We start from the raw sequence: 19,135 nt of genomic DNA on the forward strand, positions 1-19,135 counted from the left end.
GACCTTGCCCACACAGGTATCGAAGCGCGCACCCAAGAACTCCAGAACCTATGAAGGAAAAAAGGTGGCTCTTGGCCAGGCTCACAACCCAGTCCAAGGTTCTCAAGCGGTGCAAGACCACTTCCACCACCTGTCTGCAAAATTCCTCCGACTTCGCTCAGATGAGCCAGTCGTCCAGATATGGATGAACCAGCACCTCCTTTCTGAGGGCTGCCGCTACCACCATCACCACTTTGGTGAAAGTCCTTGGGGCAGTGCTAGACCGAACAGAAGAACGCAAAACTGAAAATGTTTCAGAGAATCATGGATCTGAGGTATCTCAGATGATCCCGGCGGATACCAATGCACAGATACGCTTCTGTCAAATCCAGGGAAGTCAAGAACTACCCGCTGTGCACCGCCGCTATGACAGACCTAAGTCTCCATCCAGAAACATGGAACTTTAAGAGCCATGTTCACCTTCAAGTCCAGAATTGGATTGAAGGCTCCTTCCTTCTTTGGCACCACAAAATAAATGGAATAACGCCCCTCCCCCTGCTGCTCTCTCCTCAGCAGCCTTAAAGGTTTTCAAGATGGCCACCGTTCCCAAGCTTAGCAGGCAACAGGTTGGCCTCATCTTCTGGAGCAGCTGGCAACCTGCGAGGGCCGCACTGCAGATCCCCGCGAAGAACCCTCCCCACCAGAGAGACAGTGGGAGCATCGAACGGCATGGTCCAGCACGACTCACTGTGCGGCAGGCGCAGACAACAGCAAGCGGGATCAGGAGCCATGATAACAATTCAACCGGAGCACTCTATCTCTGGCAGCCTCCAGCGATGGGGCGAGCAGGAAGAACCAACCACCACTTCACTATACCTGCTTTTTTTTTTTTAACTTTTCGAACAAATAAAAGGATTACTTCCCTGAAGAAGGGTGACAGAGGCTTCTCACGATCCTCACTAAAGGGGAGGGAGCCAGACCACCAGCTGTCTCCTCCAGTGCACCAGAAAGAGCAATTTCGGGGTCCCCAACCCCTGCTCGTCCTTAACTTACTACCAGGGGGGGTGGACCCATCAGGACCTGCCAACCCCCTGGGAGGATTTTTTTTTTTTTACTCTGGTACAGAACTGCAGGTTTTGCACAACTACTGCTAGAGACAGAGAAATACTAAAGAGATGCAGGTGGCACACCGGGTTAAAAGGCAATGCTTACGAAACACTGACTCCATCTGCTGGAAAAGAGGCAAAACCCAGGAGTCCTGACTGATCTGGGTACGTACAGGGAAATACCCTTTAGCTGCACACCCCAGCAAGTCAGCAGTAATCACCCTTGTATCTTGTTGTGATATGTTCATAATTGCCAGAAAGTGTACCCAGACCTGGATCTTGGGCAAAGCAGCACTGCAAGAGGGATGATCTGGGAAGAACAAAATTACGTGGCACTCTGCCACCCTTCTTCAGGGAAGTAATCCTTTTATTTGTTCGTAAAGTTTAAAAAAAAAAAGAGAAAGGAGGAAGAGCACATTTCTCCTTTAATTACTTTAGTTACCTGTGATGTCATAGATCTTTCCATCCATCATGGCAAAATATGTAATCTTCAATCCCAGCATGCTGGATTCAGCCCAGAAATCCCCCTCCTCTGCAGGATGCAGCTTGCTGCACTCAGCACAGTAGCGGGCATGGAGGGCATCACGATCCATTTCAAACCTCCTAAAATAACATGAGAAAAATCATTCAGAAAGAATTCAAAAACCTTCAATAGCAACCCCTTAAAAAAAAAGAAAAGGATGGCCTGGAAGATGGCATTCCCTTCTAACCAACCAGATCCAAGCAACCGTGACAAGGTAATACTCATGCAAACATCATATAGCTACATATTGCACCTAGGTTACCACTCACCACCTCTCCCCAACATCCACTCACAGCACAAACAGTCCCATCCAAACCCACATCACACTCTCCCCATACACTGGACAACACAGTTTACTGCACAAAAAGAAATACAAACCCCACTTGTTACCTTAGACATGACCTGACTAAGCAGAACACACAAAAAGGGATTTACAGCTGTTTACATGGCTCGGTGTTGGGAAGGCAGTATTACCTGTGCTTGCCCTGACATTTGCTGCACATCATGGTGTTCATCGCCTCCTTCAGGTCATCCTGCAGCTTACTTAGGAACTCATTCATGGACCTGCTCAGCTCAGTTTTTGCCATCTCCTTTCTGTCAAGGGAGTCCAAAACATCCGTATATCAGCCACATCACACACATGGCTAGTTAACGCTCCCTGCCCCCCCACCCCAGAGCCCAAAAGCCTTCATCTACTACAGATCTACTGGAATAAGCAACACGGAACACTGGACCCTCCCCATCAGACATTTCTACAGCCCATGGGACTTCCTAACCTAGAGAGGACACACTGTAAACATCAGCAAAAATTTCACAACTATAAAAATAGTTGGGGGGGGGGGGGGAGGAAGCAAAAAAAAACCAAACAAACCTAGGACTAGGATGCTACCAACAGCAGCTATCTGTATGGGTCTGTACAGCCTTTTATGTTTGAAATCATTTTAGCATTAAACACTCCCTTTACAAAGACAAACAGCATGAAAATGTGTCCACTTAGAAAGGGGATTTGTTGTGTGGCTGAGGATGCTGAAAACATCAAAAACAAAAAAAACACCTCATTCAACAGTGGGAAAGTTTTACTGTCTTAAGGGCTAGCTAAGCCATTCTAGAGGCCAGTATAAAGCTGAACCAGTGCCAACATGCACAACACCACACTCCCTAGCCAGTGCACAGCTTCAGTTTAGGTGTCACTGCATTAATGGCCACTGGACCAAACTTTAATTGGCCATTGGATGAATACACATGGAAACATTTGTTCCATGCAAGCTGACAGCTAAATAGCATTAGCAAGAAAGTAAAGAGAGGCACAATTTAATTCCAATCTGACTGCAGGCACTGCCAATTTCTTAGTGTCCTCTCCATGTCATTTCAGAGACAACAGGACACCTGGCACAATGTCAACCCCTCTTGGTGCCAGAATAAGACATGCAGTGTTTGAAGATACACTGGCAGTTTTCCCAGCTTCCAGGATATGCTCTGCTTCTCTCTCAATTCTGGCATGTGTCAGGTGCACTCTGGGGGATTCTGCAGCAAAGGTACACTTGTAAGTATACAATGGCCCCGAGGCAAGCAGGACAACTTTCAAGACTGAAGCACAGAAGAAAAAGCTGCATGCAGCAAGATTATTTCAGGAGAGTGTAAAATGAGATTGTATGGAAAAGTGCATGTGAGATGAGTGCACAGGGAACAACATGACCCACTAGTCGGCTTTCAGGACTCAGGTGAAAATGCTTGCACTTCTGTCATCTGGCTTAGCAAAATCTTTAACACAAAAATTCCCCTCTACACTATGCCAAGTTTTCACCACATAGTAGATAAGTGATCAAGTCTGACATTGTGGAAGACTATAAAAGTTATCAGTTAAAGGCCGGGAAGGATAAAAGCAGCATTTCTCCCAATCTTCCCCATCTTTTCATACATACATTTCATACTCCTTTCGTTTCTCCGGGTTGCTCACAATGTCCCAGGCTGACCGCAACACCTTGAAAGCTTCCTCTGCACGTGGGTGCTGGTTCTTGTCTGGATGAACCTGCCAAGCAGACAAGCAGCAGCCAATCAGAATTCAGAAAACCAGAAACTGCAGACAAAAAAAAACAGCTTTTCCATTGGCTAGTGCCATAACAGGAAATGCAAAATAGTGCATCTAACAAAAACTAACATGTTGGTGTAGGTCTGCCTGTGGATTTCATCTGTTACACTACTGAACTATTATAAATATGAATTTTACAGTTCTACATTTGGATTTCATATCTTGCTAATATAATTAGGGTGATTATCTCCATGCTAGGTGCAAGGCACTGAGCAGGTAGCTGTCTGTGTAGAATATGGGGATGAGGTTTATGTATAAAACTGGACATCAAAGGAGGGGGAGGTGCTGACATCACCAACAAAAATGGCTGCCTAACCAGCGAGCTCCTCTGCTAACCCGCTAGAATCTACTGTGAATCCCTACCATCCAAACCCTAATTGGGGGGTTATTTTTAGGTGCGGGAGTGCTGATTTTCGCATTATGGCTGCTAAAAGGAAAACCGCCGATCTTAAACAGTTTTCTTACAGTAACCAAGCAACAGAGTCGGAGGCTGATGGCAGGCAGGCTGCGCTTAAGCCTGGTGAAAGCGAGCAATTTACTGGACTGTCCGATATCCCAACCCGTGACGAACTCAGAAGTTGGTTCACAGGCATTCGGTCCGACATGAGGCAACACAAACAAGATCTTTTAGCCTCTATTTCGGAGATTCGGGAAGATTTGGTGGCTCTGAGTTCGCGGGTCAATGACCTGGATGTCCGTGTGGAGGGCCAGGACTCCTCCATCCGGAAGATCATGACTCTGCAAAAATGTTTGCAGGCTGAGCAAGAGGTTCTGGCAGATAAGTTGGAGGACCTAGAAAATTGCACGAGAAGGTGCAACCTAAGGATTTGAGGTGTACCAGAGGCACCAGAATACAATGACTGCCTCTCCGTTTCAGCAGCAATTTGTAAATTCCTGATTTAGTCAGCCTCCCTTACTGCAGCTGCTGAGCCAGAGACCCAGGAGGAAATAAAAATAGAACAAGCTCACAGGAGCTGGGGCCCTAGGATTGCAGGCAGAGCTCGAAGACATTGTATTCTGCCTGTATGGTTACACCATCAAGGAGCAGATTTACTCAGCAGCCAAAAAGCAAAATGAGTGGCTTTGGGAAGGCCATAAAATCACGATCTTCAATGATTTAGCGCCTTCCACGCTGCGTAAGCATTTTGTTTTGAAGGCAGCGACTGCTGCACTTCATGAGGGTAATATCCATTACCGTTGGACATTCCCGTTTGGATTTTCTTTCACCGTGAACGGTGTGACCTACAAGGTGAAAACTCTGCTCAAGGCCGAGAAAACCTTTAAGCAAGCTAATCTGCCGGTGCATTTCCAGGCCCAACGGGCAGACGACGACAGGATCAAGACCAACACTTTCCTGCGGTGGCAGAGAGCTGGCAATCACTGGAGACTAGAGCATCAAATTGCGAGCAACCGCTCTGCTCCACCCAAGAAGGGATGATATGCCTGATATGGTTTATGGGGGTCACAGTGCTTCCTGTTTTCTGTTAATGTGTGTCTTGCTCTCACTATTTGTGATATCTGATTGTTTTGCTATGATTCTTTGATGGGGTCGCCCTTATAAAGATGAACCGCTCTCTGGTTATGGGCTCATATTGGTTCACAGAGTTTTCTTATCTGCTGTCGAGGTTTGCTGGGGTTACTGATTGGGAGAGTTTCTAGGTTTGTGTGGCTTATCGCCTGAGATGAGAGGCATCCACGGCCAAACGCAATAGTTGGGGGGAAGAATGAAGGGAGTAGGGAGGGATACACACCTGCAATGGAGCTAGTTACACGTTGTAATGAATCTTTCTTTCTTTGCGCTCTGGAGTATAGCCTATTTTCTTTTTTTTTTTTTTTTTATTATGACCACCATGCGTATTTGGTCCCTTAATGTTAAGGGGCTAAATTCTCATAAAAAGAGAGGTCTTCTCCTCCAAGATTTGTTGCATTATAAAGTTTCCATAGCCCTCGTGCAGGAAACCCAAACAAAGAGAATGCATGAACACGTGCTGTCTTTCAGATTATCCTTTTAAATACTTAGCAGCCAGCACGCAAGGAGTGAAATACACTGGAGTGGGCATCTTTATTTCCCAGAATCTTATTTATGAGTATCTTTTTCATATTTCAGATTCCCAGGGGCGCTATACACTTTAGAAACTAAAAATTGGTGGGGAAATCTTCCCTTTTTTGAATATTTATGCCCCTAACTCCGATCAATATGCTTTTTTTTTTTAGACTGTTAGTGTGCTTGACACTCATGCAGAGGGATTAGTAATATGGAGCGGGGACTTTAATTTTGTTAGAAATTGTCAACTAGACATGTCCTACTCTAACTTTTGGTTCTAAGGTGCAAATGGAATTTACTTCCTTCCTGGCCTGGTGGGGTTTTGTGAACATTTGGAGGCAATGCTACCCTATCTCTAGATCATATACGTTTTATTCCATGCTTCATGGGACGTATTCTCAAATTGACTTTAATAGATGAATTATTGCAGACTAGAGTTCTGGAGACTGGGATTGGTGATATCAAGTGGTCTGATCACACCCCCTATTTGGGTTATGATACAACTTACAGATATTGATTCTTGGCAAAGATTTTGGTGCCTAAATGACAGCTTGCTACAAAGATGCTGGGTTTTGTAAAACTCTTACTTCTAAGCGCAAAGATTATTTTCACTTGAATTCTTCCCCACTGTACCCGCTGGGAATGCTCTAATAGCAGTCAGGAGGGGGTCTCTTTATAGTCTATGCTTCTTTCCTTAAGCGGGAGAAGGAGAGGTGCAGGATTACCTTACTGGCTAGAATAGCTACCCTTTCATGGATTATCATGGGGTCACAAAATTCATCAGGGTTACACAGCAGCTAACTGCTGCTCGTAGTGAACTAAATCTCTTGGATTCTGCTCAAATAGCGTTTAAACTTGAATGCACCAAACAGATTTACTTTGAGGGGGGTAACAAAGCAGGGAGAATCCTGGCCAGGAAATTGAAAGCTTTAGCTGACCAGAACACCATTGCCAAAATAAAAGTCGCCAATGGCAAAATAGTGACTTCCTCTCATGCTATACGGGAATGCTCTTCTGATTTTTATACCTCTCTATATAGTAGGGACGGGGCCACTGATAATGCCACTATCCCAGGGTATTTGGAGTCTGTGTTACTCCCTTCTTTATCGGCAGATCAACTGCAATATTTGGATGCACCTATTAGCTCGATAGAAGCCTTGCAGGCTTCCCGGGGCTAGATGGGTTTACAGGTAGCTACTACAAAACGGTTTGCTTCCATTTTGGTGGAACCCTTAACTAACTTTTTCAGTAGCATTAGGGATGGAGCTTCTTTTCCAAAGCATTCGAATTCTGCAGGAATCACGATTATCGCTAAACCGGGCAGGGATCCCACTTTGTGTGGGTCCTATCATCCAATATCTCTAATGTGGACCTTAAAATTCTTGCTAGAGTGTGAGCAGGGCAATTGAATGGTGTTCTCGCTGGTTTGGTTCATATGGACCAGCTGGGTTTTATCCCCCAACATTTGGCAGCAGACAACATCCGTAAAGTCATGGATATTTTATGGTAGGTCAAGGAGGAGAATATCCCTTTCTTACTTCTTTCCAATGACGCTGAGAAAGCGTTTGACATGTTCCACTGTCCATTTCTATTCCAAAATATAGAGAAAATGGTCCTCTTTTTTTTTCAAACTGGATTAAACAATTATACCATGATCCTCAGGCACGTGTCAAAGTTAATGGGGGCTATGGTAGTTTTCCCATGGAGAGAGGAACGCTTCAGGGATGTCCCTTATCTCTGCTTTTGTTCGCTTTCTTTTTAGAACCCTTTGCTTTAGAATTTGGGCTTCCGATAGGGTTACTGGGATTCGGGGGGGGCCTTGCATCTTAAATTATCCCTTTTTGCAGATATTTTAATTACCTAACCAATCCTTTGCTTTCAGTGTGGGGCGTTACAAGTATACTTCAACTTTTCAGCGCAGTTTCTGGATTTAGAGAGTCAACTATGACAAATCGGAAATATTAAAGGTTATGCTAGCAGACCATGAAGTTTGTAAACTGAAAGCTGCTTTCCCATTTAAGTGGGCCAATAACACTATTAAATACTTAGGGATACAGATTGGTCCTGATGTGCAGGATCTCTTTTGCTTTAAACTATCACCTGTTAGTGAAGGCAGTGGAGAAAAGATTTCCTTAGATGGGAGAGAGACAAATTTTCCTGGCTGGGCCGTATTGCTACTATAAAAATGGATATTCTTCCTTGTTTTTTGTATTTATTTATCACCCTTCCAATTTTCATTAGCTCTGCTATTCTTCACACCTGGAAGAAGAAAATCTTTGATTTTATTTGGAGGAGGTGCCCTCCCTGGGGCTCACGTCTGCTTATGATTCAGTCCTGGGATAGGGGAGGCTTGGGGGTACCTATCTTGGCTTGGAAGATGCAGCTGCTCATCTTCAGGCCTTTCTAGGTATATATAGGAAAGCTACTACTAAACAGTGGGTTCAGTTTGAACAACATATAGTTTGGGGGGGGGGGTGCCTCTGGCTGCATTGCCATTGCAACCACGAGACACTTGGTACCAGTGTTTGAATCCCCCTTTCTCCCTACACACGTTATGAGTGTGGTCCAAATGGAAGACTCAGTTAAGTTGGGCGGAGAGATTATTTCTACTCCTCCTACCTTTTTCACAATAGGAATTTCCCAGCGGGGCATTTCAACAAGGCCTTTAAGAGTGGTGTCTTTGAAGAATTGTATGATTTGAGCGGGTGTTGTCTGGGGGTACCCTTAAGCCTAGTGGAGATTTAATGGCCAAGTATCAGATGGATAAGCTGGACTTATTGGCTTATTCCCAGATGCATCATTTTCTCCAATCTCTGGAGATATCCTCCTCCGTACCTCAAGGGAAAACCCTTTTTGAACACCTTTGCACCATGGTTGATAAACAAAGAGGGCTGCTTTCAAAAGTATACACTTTTCTTAATGGACCAATAGGTGATTCATTTCTTCTCATTGGTACTTGGAAGGCTGATTTGGGGAGGACCCTTTCCCCAGAAACATGGGATCAGGTGTTTTTCAGTGCAGAAATATTCCATTTCTGCGACACTGCCAAAAAAAATTGTTATAAACTTCTTGTACAGTGGAACCTCACTCCGCACAGATCGCATCACATGTATCCTTCTTTTAGTGATCTTTGCTGGAGAAAGTGTGATGAAGTGGGCACTTTCCCCATATTTGGTGGGGTTGCAAGCAGGTCTCATTGTTTTCGGTTGCAGTGACAAAATGGCTGGGGGTGATTTTAGGGATTGGTGATCTGTGTGACGCAGTCATTTTACTCAATGTGCCTTTGCCATTTTTAGAAAAATACCATTCTGCCAACAAGTGTTTTTAGTGGCTAGTTGTGTGCTTGCCTTATACTGGAAACATGCCTAGGTTCCATCCTTAAAAGATGGTGCAACAAAGAATGCACTTCTATTGTCACATTGCTTCTATTACTGCTGCCAGGCATCGATACACCGATGTTTCAGGAAATTTGGGGGCCTTTTCTGAAGTAGGAGGGATCTCATTCCTAATTTTACTTTTTTTTTTTTCTTGCACTGTCTACCACTATTTTCTTTTGGATTATACATTGCCATTATAGTTTGGGTGGAGAAGCATTTTGGTGGTGCATACTAACTTAATCATATATTTAATTGTGTTGAAATTATATGTTTTTCCTTGATTATGTGCATTCATATTGAGATTATACGCCTTTAAATCAAGTATATGTTGGATAATTTAGTATGCTACATAATGGTTAGTGGTCTTTAAGCTGGATAACTATACCATATAATGGTTGATTGTGCTATCCTTGGGATTGTTGTACCATAGTTATTGATTATGCGCAACCTTTCCTTGCTACTATTGGCTGCAGGTGGAGGGGGTAAGGTTTCACTGGTCTACGTAAAGTTGAAAGTCAGTCTCTGTATTGAATTTCTTGTTTGTACAATTTTATTGCTTGTACTGTTTGCTGACCTTCAATAAAAACTTTCGATTATAAAAAAAAATTTTAAAATTTAAAAAAAAACTGGACATCAAGTCCCAGCAACTAACAATATTATTAAGACTGTAAAGTATTCATAGCTCTTTTTTACCCTTGGATTTAAGATGTCAGATGCAAAGAAATGTTACTTTTAGTGAAAGTCTCTTTGCACATCCTGAGCAGTTTAGTTAGTAAATTGGTACCTTACCAGTACAGCCAGCTGCCGATAAGCCTTCTTCAGCTCTACATCCGAGGCAGTCAATTCCACCCCCAAGGCCTTGAAGGGATTCAGCTCCTCTTCTGGTATATCTGCCAGGCTTAACAGCCTTTCCACCTCTTCATTTGGTTGGTAGCGTCCCTTTGTGCCAAGTGAGTCAGAATGGGACACCGGGCCCTCCTTATCTGTCCATAACCTCTTAGATGCCCAAAGAGGCAACTTCCACTTCTGCAGCAACTCAGCCAAGTACCTGCAAGTCCTTGTACCCTTCAACCAGGTCCAGAGTCTCTGTATAAAGGGCAAGCCAGGAACAGAAGCAAAATAAGTTGTGCCACTACAGCTCCCACCCAGCCTTACCACGGCTGAATAAAATGCAGACTTTGCATAGCAACAACAAAGCCGTAGGCAACCTATGGCCACCATGAGGGCCAGGAAGAGCAGTGCACAGAGCATCTTCAACAAGCGAAACATCAAACCTCCCCAAGAGCAGGCCCAATGCTTCAACCTCACAGAGATACTTCTCAGTTGCTGAGCCAACCCCTGTTGGGCCTGCAGCAAGTCCATGAACATTCGGACGCAAGAAACGCAGACTTGGAGCAGCCTTTCCTCCTGCCTGGGATGCTCAGCTCTCAGCGGTCGCCTCCCCTCAGTATGGCTCTTCTTCCTCACAGGCTTATTCTTCCCACTGGCTAAGGAAGGGCACTTTCCTTCCTTCCTAGAACTCTCTTTCCAGTCCTCTTTATCCTTCTGGGTGGACCTGTTCTTTTGCCGCCGGTCCCCTCGTTTTAACACACTTGCCCTTGAGGAATCCTCCGGGTCAAACTGGCTTTCACACGGTCTTGTCTTCTCTGGGCCTTCCTTCATTGTCATTTTTATTGCCTCCTTGAGACCTTCAAGAAGGTCACCACTGAAGTCTTCAGTCTCTACTGTGGTGGACTTGGAAGACAAGGGATGACATGTGAAACTGCAAGCCCATGCCCTTCTTTCAGAATATGTTCCCAAGGGGTCATAGCCATCTCCCTGATAACTACAAGCAAGTCTGTAACTGGATTTCTGAGCAAAGGCAGTTGCCTTACTACCTGTAAGGTGCACATTTTAATTCTCAAAACACGGCAGGCAGGCTTCTGCCTGAAGGGCTCTTCTTCCCCTCTGATCCTCCTGGAAATTTCCCTCCTCACCCTTCTCTGGCTCCTTGTCCACTAGACTAACCCTGGACAGCCTGTTTTACTGGAAGCCTCACCATCAGAAAGGCTCTGATCCAAAATTTCTATTTCCAAACCTCTCTCAGGCCTGTGATTCAGAAGTTATTTCCCTGCATTGCATCTCTCACCCCGATGAGGACACATCTGTCACAGGTCTTCTGAGCTAAGGGAACCCCTGCAGATCTTCACACAATTATGAATGATGCCCAAACATCCTGCTGATCCTAAGAAATACAAAGCAGGGTTGGGAAAAAAAAAAAATCTCAGGTCACCTAAATTTTGGTGCTTGGCATCTGCCACTGAGCCAGAGCCAGGTGGAGGAGCAGAGGGCCGAGAAGCTGCTGTGATGCTGCAGAAGAGGTAGTGGTAAAGGGCTGGAGAGAAGAGTAAAAAGTTGGAGAAAGAAAAAGCAAAAAATACAAAATAAAGAAATCTAAGCAAAACAAAAACAAGAAATAACACAAAAAAATAATCAATACAAAAATGTCTCCTTCTGGCTCCTATGAGTTTTGACCAGTGCCTAAGTTTTCAAAAAAATGTTTCCACCTCTGTGCAGGAGCATCCCAGCAGCTAGCTTTCTGCCTGGCACCAAGGGCTCCTCTGGCCCCAGGGAGATCTGACTGCCACACAAGATGGCTGTTTACATTACTTCCTTGGGTTCTTCTTCTTTCAGGGGTCTGTCTTTCCATATTGGTAGCCAATGAAGTTTTAAGTTACAGCAGCCATTTGTTAATTTTGATTCTGCAAAAAACAAAAAAAGATATTCAGGAACACAAATGGAGAAATTAATTGCCTGATCATTTTGTTTTCCTTAGTGTAGACAGATGGACTCAGGACCAATGGGTTATATGCTACCCTGCCAGCAAATGGAGAGAGTCAGGTTTCAAAGCTGACATCACCTTAGATACACCCCTACAGTGACTTTACCCCCTCTAGTATTCTCTTCAAAAGCCATTGTGGACATGCAATTGAAAAACTTGATTGAAAAACAGATAACCGCTGCTATACTCAAACATACAAAAGCACTGAATCCCAGCAAGATTATAGATGCCCTGATCTAGGGATTGGGAGACAGCTTACTCGTAACCTCTTGGAATTGAGATTCACCTCATGGGCGATTCCCTAGCATTATCCTTGGGCATCCGTGGGCAGGATGCTGAGTCCATCTGTCTACACTAAGGAAAATGAAATTATCAGATAAATAATTTTCAATTTCCTAGCTTGTAGCCAGATGGACTCAGGACCAATGGGATGTACAAAAGCTACCCACGGTCCAGTTAGTATCTCCCTTGCAAAGACTGCGGTAGTCTCGGGCCCGAATGTCCAGGCAATAGAACCTGGAGAAGGTGTGCAAGGAAGACCACATCGCCGCTCGGCACATGTCGACGGGAATCAGTAGCTTAGCTTCCGCCCAGGATACTGCCTGGGCCCTAGTGGAATGAGCTTTAACCTGAAAGGGTAATGGCTTCCCTCCCTCCTTGATCCAGCATGCTAAGGTAGCTTGTAAAGCTGTCTCGCCTTGTTTCCTTCCATCGTGAAGAACAAACAAGCAGTCCCATCTTGTGCGCCGGTTAAGAGAATTCCAGATACCACACTAAAAGCCTACTGATGTTTAAATGGTGAAAGAGGCGGTAATCTTCCATGTCCTAGAGTCCATCTAGGGACAGTAAGGAAATGGACTGATTCAAGTGAAACTTCAAGACTACCTTAGGCAAGAAAGAAGGAATGGTGTGAAGCTGTAGCGATTCTGGAGTTATCCGGAGATATGGTTCCCGACAAGACAATGCCTGTAGGTCAGAGATATGAAGAGCTGAGCATAGAGTCACCAAGAACACCGCCTTTAGTGTTAACAGGCACAGGGATAGACTGTGCAGAGGCTAAAAGGAAGGCCCTGCTAAAAAAATCCAACACTAGATTAAGACTCCATAGGGGAAACGGCCACTGTAAGGGTGGTCGAAGGTGTTTAACCTCTTTTAGGAAATGGGCCAAATCCAGATGCGCCGACAGGCGAGTTCCATTCACCTTGCCTCTGAAACAGAAGAGCCGCTACATGGACCTTCAAGGAATTAAGGGACAACCCTTTAATTCAGGCCATCCTGTAAAAATTCCAGAACCATAGGGATTTTGTCATCCGGGGGGGGGGGGGGGGGGGGGGCAGCCCCACATTCCTTGCACCAGGCCTCAAATATACTCCAGATCCATACATACCGTAAGGATGAAGAAACTTCCATGCGTGGATCAAGGTGGAAAGGGCCAGACCGTAAGACAAAACTGAGTCAGTCCTTGTTGGAGCAGGTCCCTGTGCGGAGGAAGGCATAGAGGGGTCTCCACCAGAAGCCTCTGCAGGTCTGCATTCCATGGGCATCTGGGCCAATCCAGAGCCACTAGAAGGACTAGTCCCCTGTGGGACTTGACCTTGCAAATGACCTTGCCCAGCAGGGGCCAGAGAGGTAAGGCAAACAGCAGGTCCTCCTCTGACCAGGCCTGAACAAGAGCGTCTATCCCCAGGGATCGCTGATCTCTTCTGTGACTGAAGAATTGGGAGTCCTTCACACTGTGAGATGAGGCCAGCAGGTCGATGGATGGGAGGCCCCAGTGATCTACCAAGAGCTGAAAGGCTCTAGTCGATAACATCCATTATCCTGATTCAAATTCTCTGCTTAGAAAGTCTGCTCCGACGTTGTCTTTTCCTGGGATTTGGGAGGCCAAGATCATCTGTAGGTTCAATTCCGTCCATTCCATAAGGGGGTCTATCTCCAGGGATACTTGCTGGCCTCTTGGTTCCTCCCTGGCGGTTGATAAAGGCTAACGTTATTGTGTTGTTGAACATCACGTGGACTGCCTGACCCTGAAGACTGTGGCTGAACTGTAGACATGCGAATCTGACTGCCCTGGCTTCCAGGCAGTTTATGTTCCAACGTGCCTCTTCCTTGTTTCAACGCCCATTCCCCACCCCCAGAGGCTCGCATTCGTTGTAAGAACAAGCCATTCCGGAGGGGACAGGCTTATACCCCTGCTCAGGTGGGCTTCCTGCAGCCACCACTGAAGCCGAGAACCTACTTCCTTTGGCAGGTGAGGCGAATTGCATAGTCATGGGACAGCAGATTCCAACATGACAGCAGGGAGTGTGGAGTGGACGCATATGTGCCCTCACCCACGGTACTACCTCCAGGGTTGATGTCATCAGACCTGAAGATAGCTCCACACCCTGGTGTGTATGGTGTTCGTCAACTGGTGCACTTGACACATCATCTTCCTTATTCTAGAGGGTCGAAGGAAGACCTTGTCCTGTCTGGTGTCGAACTGAACCCCCAGATACTCTAAGGACTGGGAAGGCTTGAGACTACTCTTGTCCATGTTCACGACCCAACCAAGCTCCTGAAGCAGGGACATCACCAAGCAGATCACCTGGAAGCTCTCCTCTAATGACTTTGCCAAGATCAACCAGTCATCCCAGTATGGATGCAACAGGATTCCTTCTTTCCTTAGTGCAGCTGAGGCAGGCCTCCAAGAGGTCCAGGGAGGTTAAGAACTCCCTAGTTGTATGGCATTACAATGGAGTGTAGAGTTTCCATGCAAAAATGAATTACTCGTAGATGACTGTTGACGCTCTTGAGGCCCAGGATGGGGTGAAAGGGACCCTCCTCCTTGAGTACAATGAAATAGATGGAATAGCACCCCATATTTTCCTGGGGCGCATACAGCCCTCAAATTGTCAAGGTAGATTCCACTGCCATCTTCTTGTGCAGGGAGTGGCATGGAGACATCATGAACGTGTCCCGAGGGATGCTGCAAAACTCCAATGCGTATCCTTCTCATATATGCAGTACCCATTTCTCCAACATGATCTCGACCAAGCGCTGTCTGAAGAGGGATAGTCAACCCCCCTATCTCCTTGTCCCATAGATGGGTTGGCAAAACTTCATTATGGAATTCGGGCTGAACTGGCCCTCTCTTTGGTTGTCAACTCCTAAAGGACTGAGACCTTCCTGAGGACAGAGACATCTGAAATGATGAGCTCCTGTAGGGCCAAAATCACAGGAAGCCCCTGGACCGACCCCTCATAGGTGAGGGGCGCTGTGACCTCCTTCTCGTCTTCCAGTAGCTAAGGCACTGGAGATTCACCCCACTTACTGGCCAGCTTTTCCAGTTCACTACCAAATAGGAGGGATCCCTTAAAGGGCATCTTTGTAAGGTTTACCTTAGAGGATGCATCCGCAGATCAATTCTTTAGCACAGCTGTCTTCTGGCTGCCATCACTGAGGTCACTCCTCTGACCAAGGTACGAACTAGGTCAGAGCCCGCATCCGCTAAAAAGGCAGTGGCAGGCTCCATAGCCTCTCTTGAAGGCACTCCAGAGTTATCTGCCTCTCTCTCGAGAGAAGTATGCCCGAGCGCGCCACCAGGACACAACAAGAAGCAATCTGCAGTCATTGCTGCCATGTCAAATGCTTGTTTAAGGATGGACTCCAGCCACCTATCATGTGCATCCTTTAAGGCCGCTCCTCCCTCCACTGGGATAGTTGTTCGCTTCGAAACAGCGCAGAACAGAGTATCCATTTTGGGGAAACGCAGGTGTTCTCTGGCCACCAGATCCAGGGGGTTCAGAGCTTCCAATGCCCAACCTCCTTTAAAGCTGGCTTCCAGGGTGTCCAATTCCAGGTCCTGGAATTGGACACCCTGGACTCCTAGATGGCTTCCAGCATCAGAAAATAGCAAGAGGCTTTCCGCAGAGACACCAAAATGGGGTTCTTTTCTTTGGTTCCATCAGAGTCTTTGCCAGGAACTCCAACAGTCTTCAAGGTCTGGGAAACCACAACATGGTCAGATATGGCTCCAGTCCTGGAAGGATTTCCCCAATCTCCAGCGAGTCTGCATCCCCTTCATTGTCCATAGTGTTTGGGTCCCTGTCAAGGATACCCTTGGTGAGATGAGGCATATTGATAGGGCTAGGGGAACGAGGCCTTCCCAGCTGGAATTCAGTCCGGACAGGGGCAGGAGAGAGACCGTGCCTGTATGAAGGTTTGCAGGTCTTGAAAAAATTCTACCCAAGAAAAGGCTGCTGGGTCCATAACTAGCCCAGGAGGAACTGGGGAAGGTGCAGCTGAATTGCCCTCTCCCAAGTTAGACCCAGCCCCGAGATTACTCAGATCCGGGGTGCTACCGGATAAGATCGTGGCTGACCCATCTTCTGAATGGGAGGAACCAGGCTTGGAAAAGTTCTGGGAGTCAAACCCTCCCTGGGCCTCCTCACAGTTCTGTCACAGGAAGGAATCCAGGTCAGACTATGCAGCCCTAATATGGCAGGCAGCACAAAGTGTTGCTTGTGCTTCTTTGCTGCTGGAGCCATAATCCATGGTAACTTGTGCACTCAGCCGGCCAATGCCTGAAATTGAGTACACACAGATTCGGTCCCTGTGCGCACATGTATGTGCAAACGTATACATGCGCTTAAGTCCAGACTTACGCACACGCGTATGCACGATGTTAGGCGCACAGTGCGCGTGCGGAACCGGCATGCACCACATATACTGACGGGCTATGAAGGGCAATGGAGACACACAATCTGCGCGCAAGATGGTGCCGTTGTGGTCTGCCACATGGAGTACCGACCGAGCCTGAAGCGAGGCCTAGCCCATCGAAGGGCCACTCAACCCACTCGGAAGCCCCCTTCCCTTACCCCAACGGGATCGGGAACATTGTTGGTACGGCATGCTGAGCAAGGAGACCGGATGAAGACTTACCGAAGCCCCTCCCATGTCTCTGAATAGACAAGAATCCTTTTCTCTCTTTACTTACCTGGACTCAGCACATACCAGCTGAGAACAGAGAGTCTCCAGCTGCAGGGGGAGAGGGCTTTGGCAATCACCGCTGCGCTCGGCTTCCTGCACCCACTGCCTTTCTGCTGCTTCAGCAGCAAAGTCCACGCCAGGAACCGGCTACCAGTCCAAGACGCACCTCTGAAGGATCTCGGAAATCACCTCAGGAATTCTCAACAGGGGGAGGGACCTTTAGGTATCACTGCAGGAGAGTGGGGCTCAACCAAGCTCCAATTTAGAGGTAAATATTCCTTTTCCGAGTACTGCAATCCCGCTATACCACCAATGCTGGTGTAGGGAAAGCAGGTCCACATCTGCTAGGAGACAGAGAGATACTGGAGGGCTGAGGTCACTGCAGGGGTGTATCTAAAGTGATGTCAGCTTTGAAACCAGACTCCTTCTCCATCCGCTGGTAGGGGAACATATAACCCATTGGTCATGAGTCAATTTGGCTACACACTAGGAAATCTTATTTTTGTAAAGATAAAATGTTAGCTCATGCCAGTAAATGCTCCTTTGAAAATGCTCCACTTTAATTAATGCAAGATGGGAAGACATTTTCTCTGTCCAAAGCTTATACCATGGTCTTTTCTCACCGGTGTGCTGCCAGACCACAATTAAGATCTAGACCTAGCTTCACAACTGAAAGTGGACTCTGTCCGTGAAAGCTCATGCTTCAATAAATTGGTTAGTCTATTGCCACCCAACTCCTGTCATTAGTATTGGACTCTGGCTCCAATATCGGAAAAGAGCAAATAAGGTCCACACTCTTGTGATGGCACAGAGTAAAGCTGCAGAAAATGAAAATATGCATGCCACCACCTATGTCTTTACATACTGCTATTTCTCTCCAGTCAAAACGTCCCGTTTTTTTTCTTTGCTTCTTGAAGATATGTTTTAGAGCCACTAGCCCAATGCTGCTTTAATCTGTTGTGTTAATCTATTCAAAAAAAAACATTACATATACAAAAAAAAAATAAGGGTCTGGTTTAACAGCTACTTGGCAGCTGACTTAGAGCATCGTAGAAGGTGATTAACGCCTAACTCCTAGTCAGTCTACTTTGAAAGAGAAGGGAGAGGCAGCAATCCAACTTTCTGGGCAGAGCCAGGGAAAAGCTTAAATTAGCTACCCAAATCTGGAGGAAGGTCTGTTCAAAATAAGAAAATTATTCCTTACCTGCTAATTTTCGTTCCTGTAATACCATGGATCATTCCAGACGATGGGTTATGTGCCCTGTCCAGCAGATGGAGTCAGAAACAGATTTCTGGGGGAGGTGCTACACTACGTCACCACCCTCGTCATCATCCCCAGTATCTAGCCTAGCAAAGCCAAGCCCAAGAGGAAGAGAGGGATCAAGTAAATGTATTAACTAAAATTTAATGTTTGAAAACTGTTAAAGAACAGAATGATAACCTCAACAGAGAACTTATTAACACATAAATATTTGAACAAAACAACTTTGAGTGCTAGAGTGAGTAGAAAAAATAAGGAGAGCATAGTCGAGCAGAGATAGCCCACCTTAATTAAAACTTTCAATAGTAATGGGAGGGTGTCTGGAATGATCCATGGTATTACAGGAACGAAAATTAGCAGGTAAGGAATAATTTTCTTTTCCCTGTACATACCAGGATCATTCCAGACGATGGGATGTACCCAAGCTTCCCTCTTATGGGCGGGCCGTGGATAGCCCTGCTCGGATGACTCGATCCCCAAAAGAACCGTCTGATGATGTGGAAACATCCAGACGATAGTGCCTTGCGAAAGTATGGAGAGACTTCCACGTCGCCGCTCTGCAAATCTCCTGGACTGAAACAGAGCTAGACTCTGCCCATGATGCTGCCTGTGCGCGAACGGAATGGGCTTTAACCCCCAAAGGAGGTTGCTTACCGGCCCCAATATAAGCCGAAGCAATTGTCCCCTTCAGCCAGCGAGCAATAGACGTTTTGGATGCCATGTGACCCTTCCTGGGGCCCGACCAGAGAACGAAGAGATGGTCGGAAAGACGAAATTCATTGGTAACTTCCAAATAACGCAACAGACATCGCTTTACATCCAAAAGACGTAAATCCCTGGGTTCGTTTGATTTGAAGGAAGGCAACTCAACTGACTGATTGAGGTGGAAGGCCGAAACCACTTTAGGAAGAAAAGATGGGACCGTGCGGAGAGACACGCCGTCATCTGAAAAACGGAGATACGG

General features: G+C 46.2%; 1 protein-coding gene across 3 annotated transcripts in view; it reads right to left on the minus strand.

The window, feature by feature from the left end:
* Positions 1-19,135, minus strand: part of DNAJC14 (DnaJ heat shock protein family (Hsp40) member C14) — a 36,488-nt gene that overhangs the window by 7,029 nt on the left and 10,324 nt on the right. For all 3 annotated transcript variants that reach the window (XM_029594792.1, XM_029594791.1, XM_029594793.1), the window contains exons 2-5: positions 9,908-11,859; positions 3,531-3,637; positions 2,083-2,202; positions 1,528-1,688 (exon numbers count right to left, since the gene is read on the minus strand). In XM_029594792.1, coding sequence (XP_029450652.1) covers positions 1,528-1,688; positions 2,083-2,202; positions 3,531-3,637; positions 9,908-10,786 — 1,267 coding nt within the window. In that variant the 5' untranslated portion in view covers positions 10,787-11,859. The remainder of the gene's footprint in view (positions 1-1,527; positions 1,689-2,082; positions 2,203-3,530; positions 3,638-9,907; positions 11,860-19,135) is intronic.

This window comes from Rhinatrema bivittatum, chromosome 3 (assembly GCF_901001135.1).
Source record: "Rhinatrema bivittatum chromosome 3, aRhiBiv1.1, whole genome shotgun sequence".
In the NCBI taxonomy this organism is placed as follows: Eukaryota; Metazoa; Chordata; class Amphibia; order Gymnophiona; family Rhinatrematidae; genus Rhinatrema; species Rhinatrema bivittatum.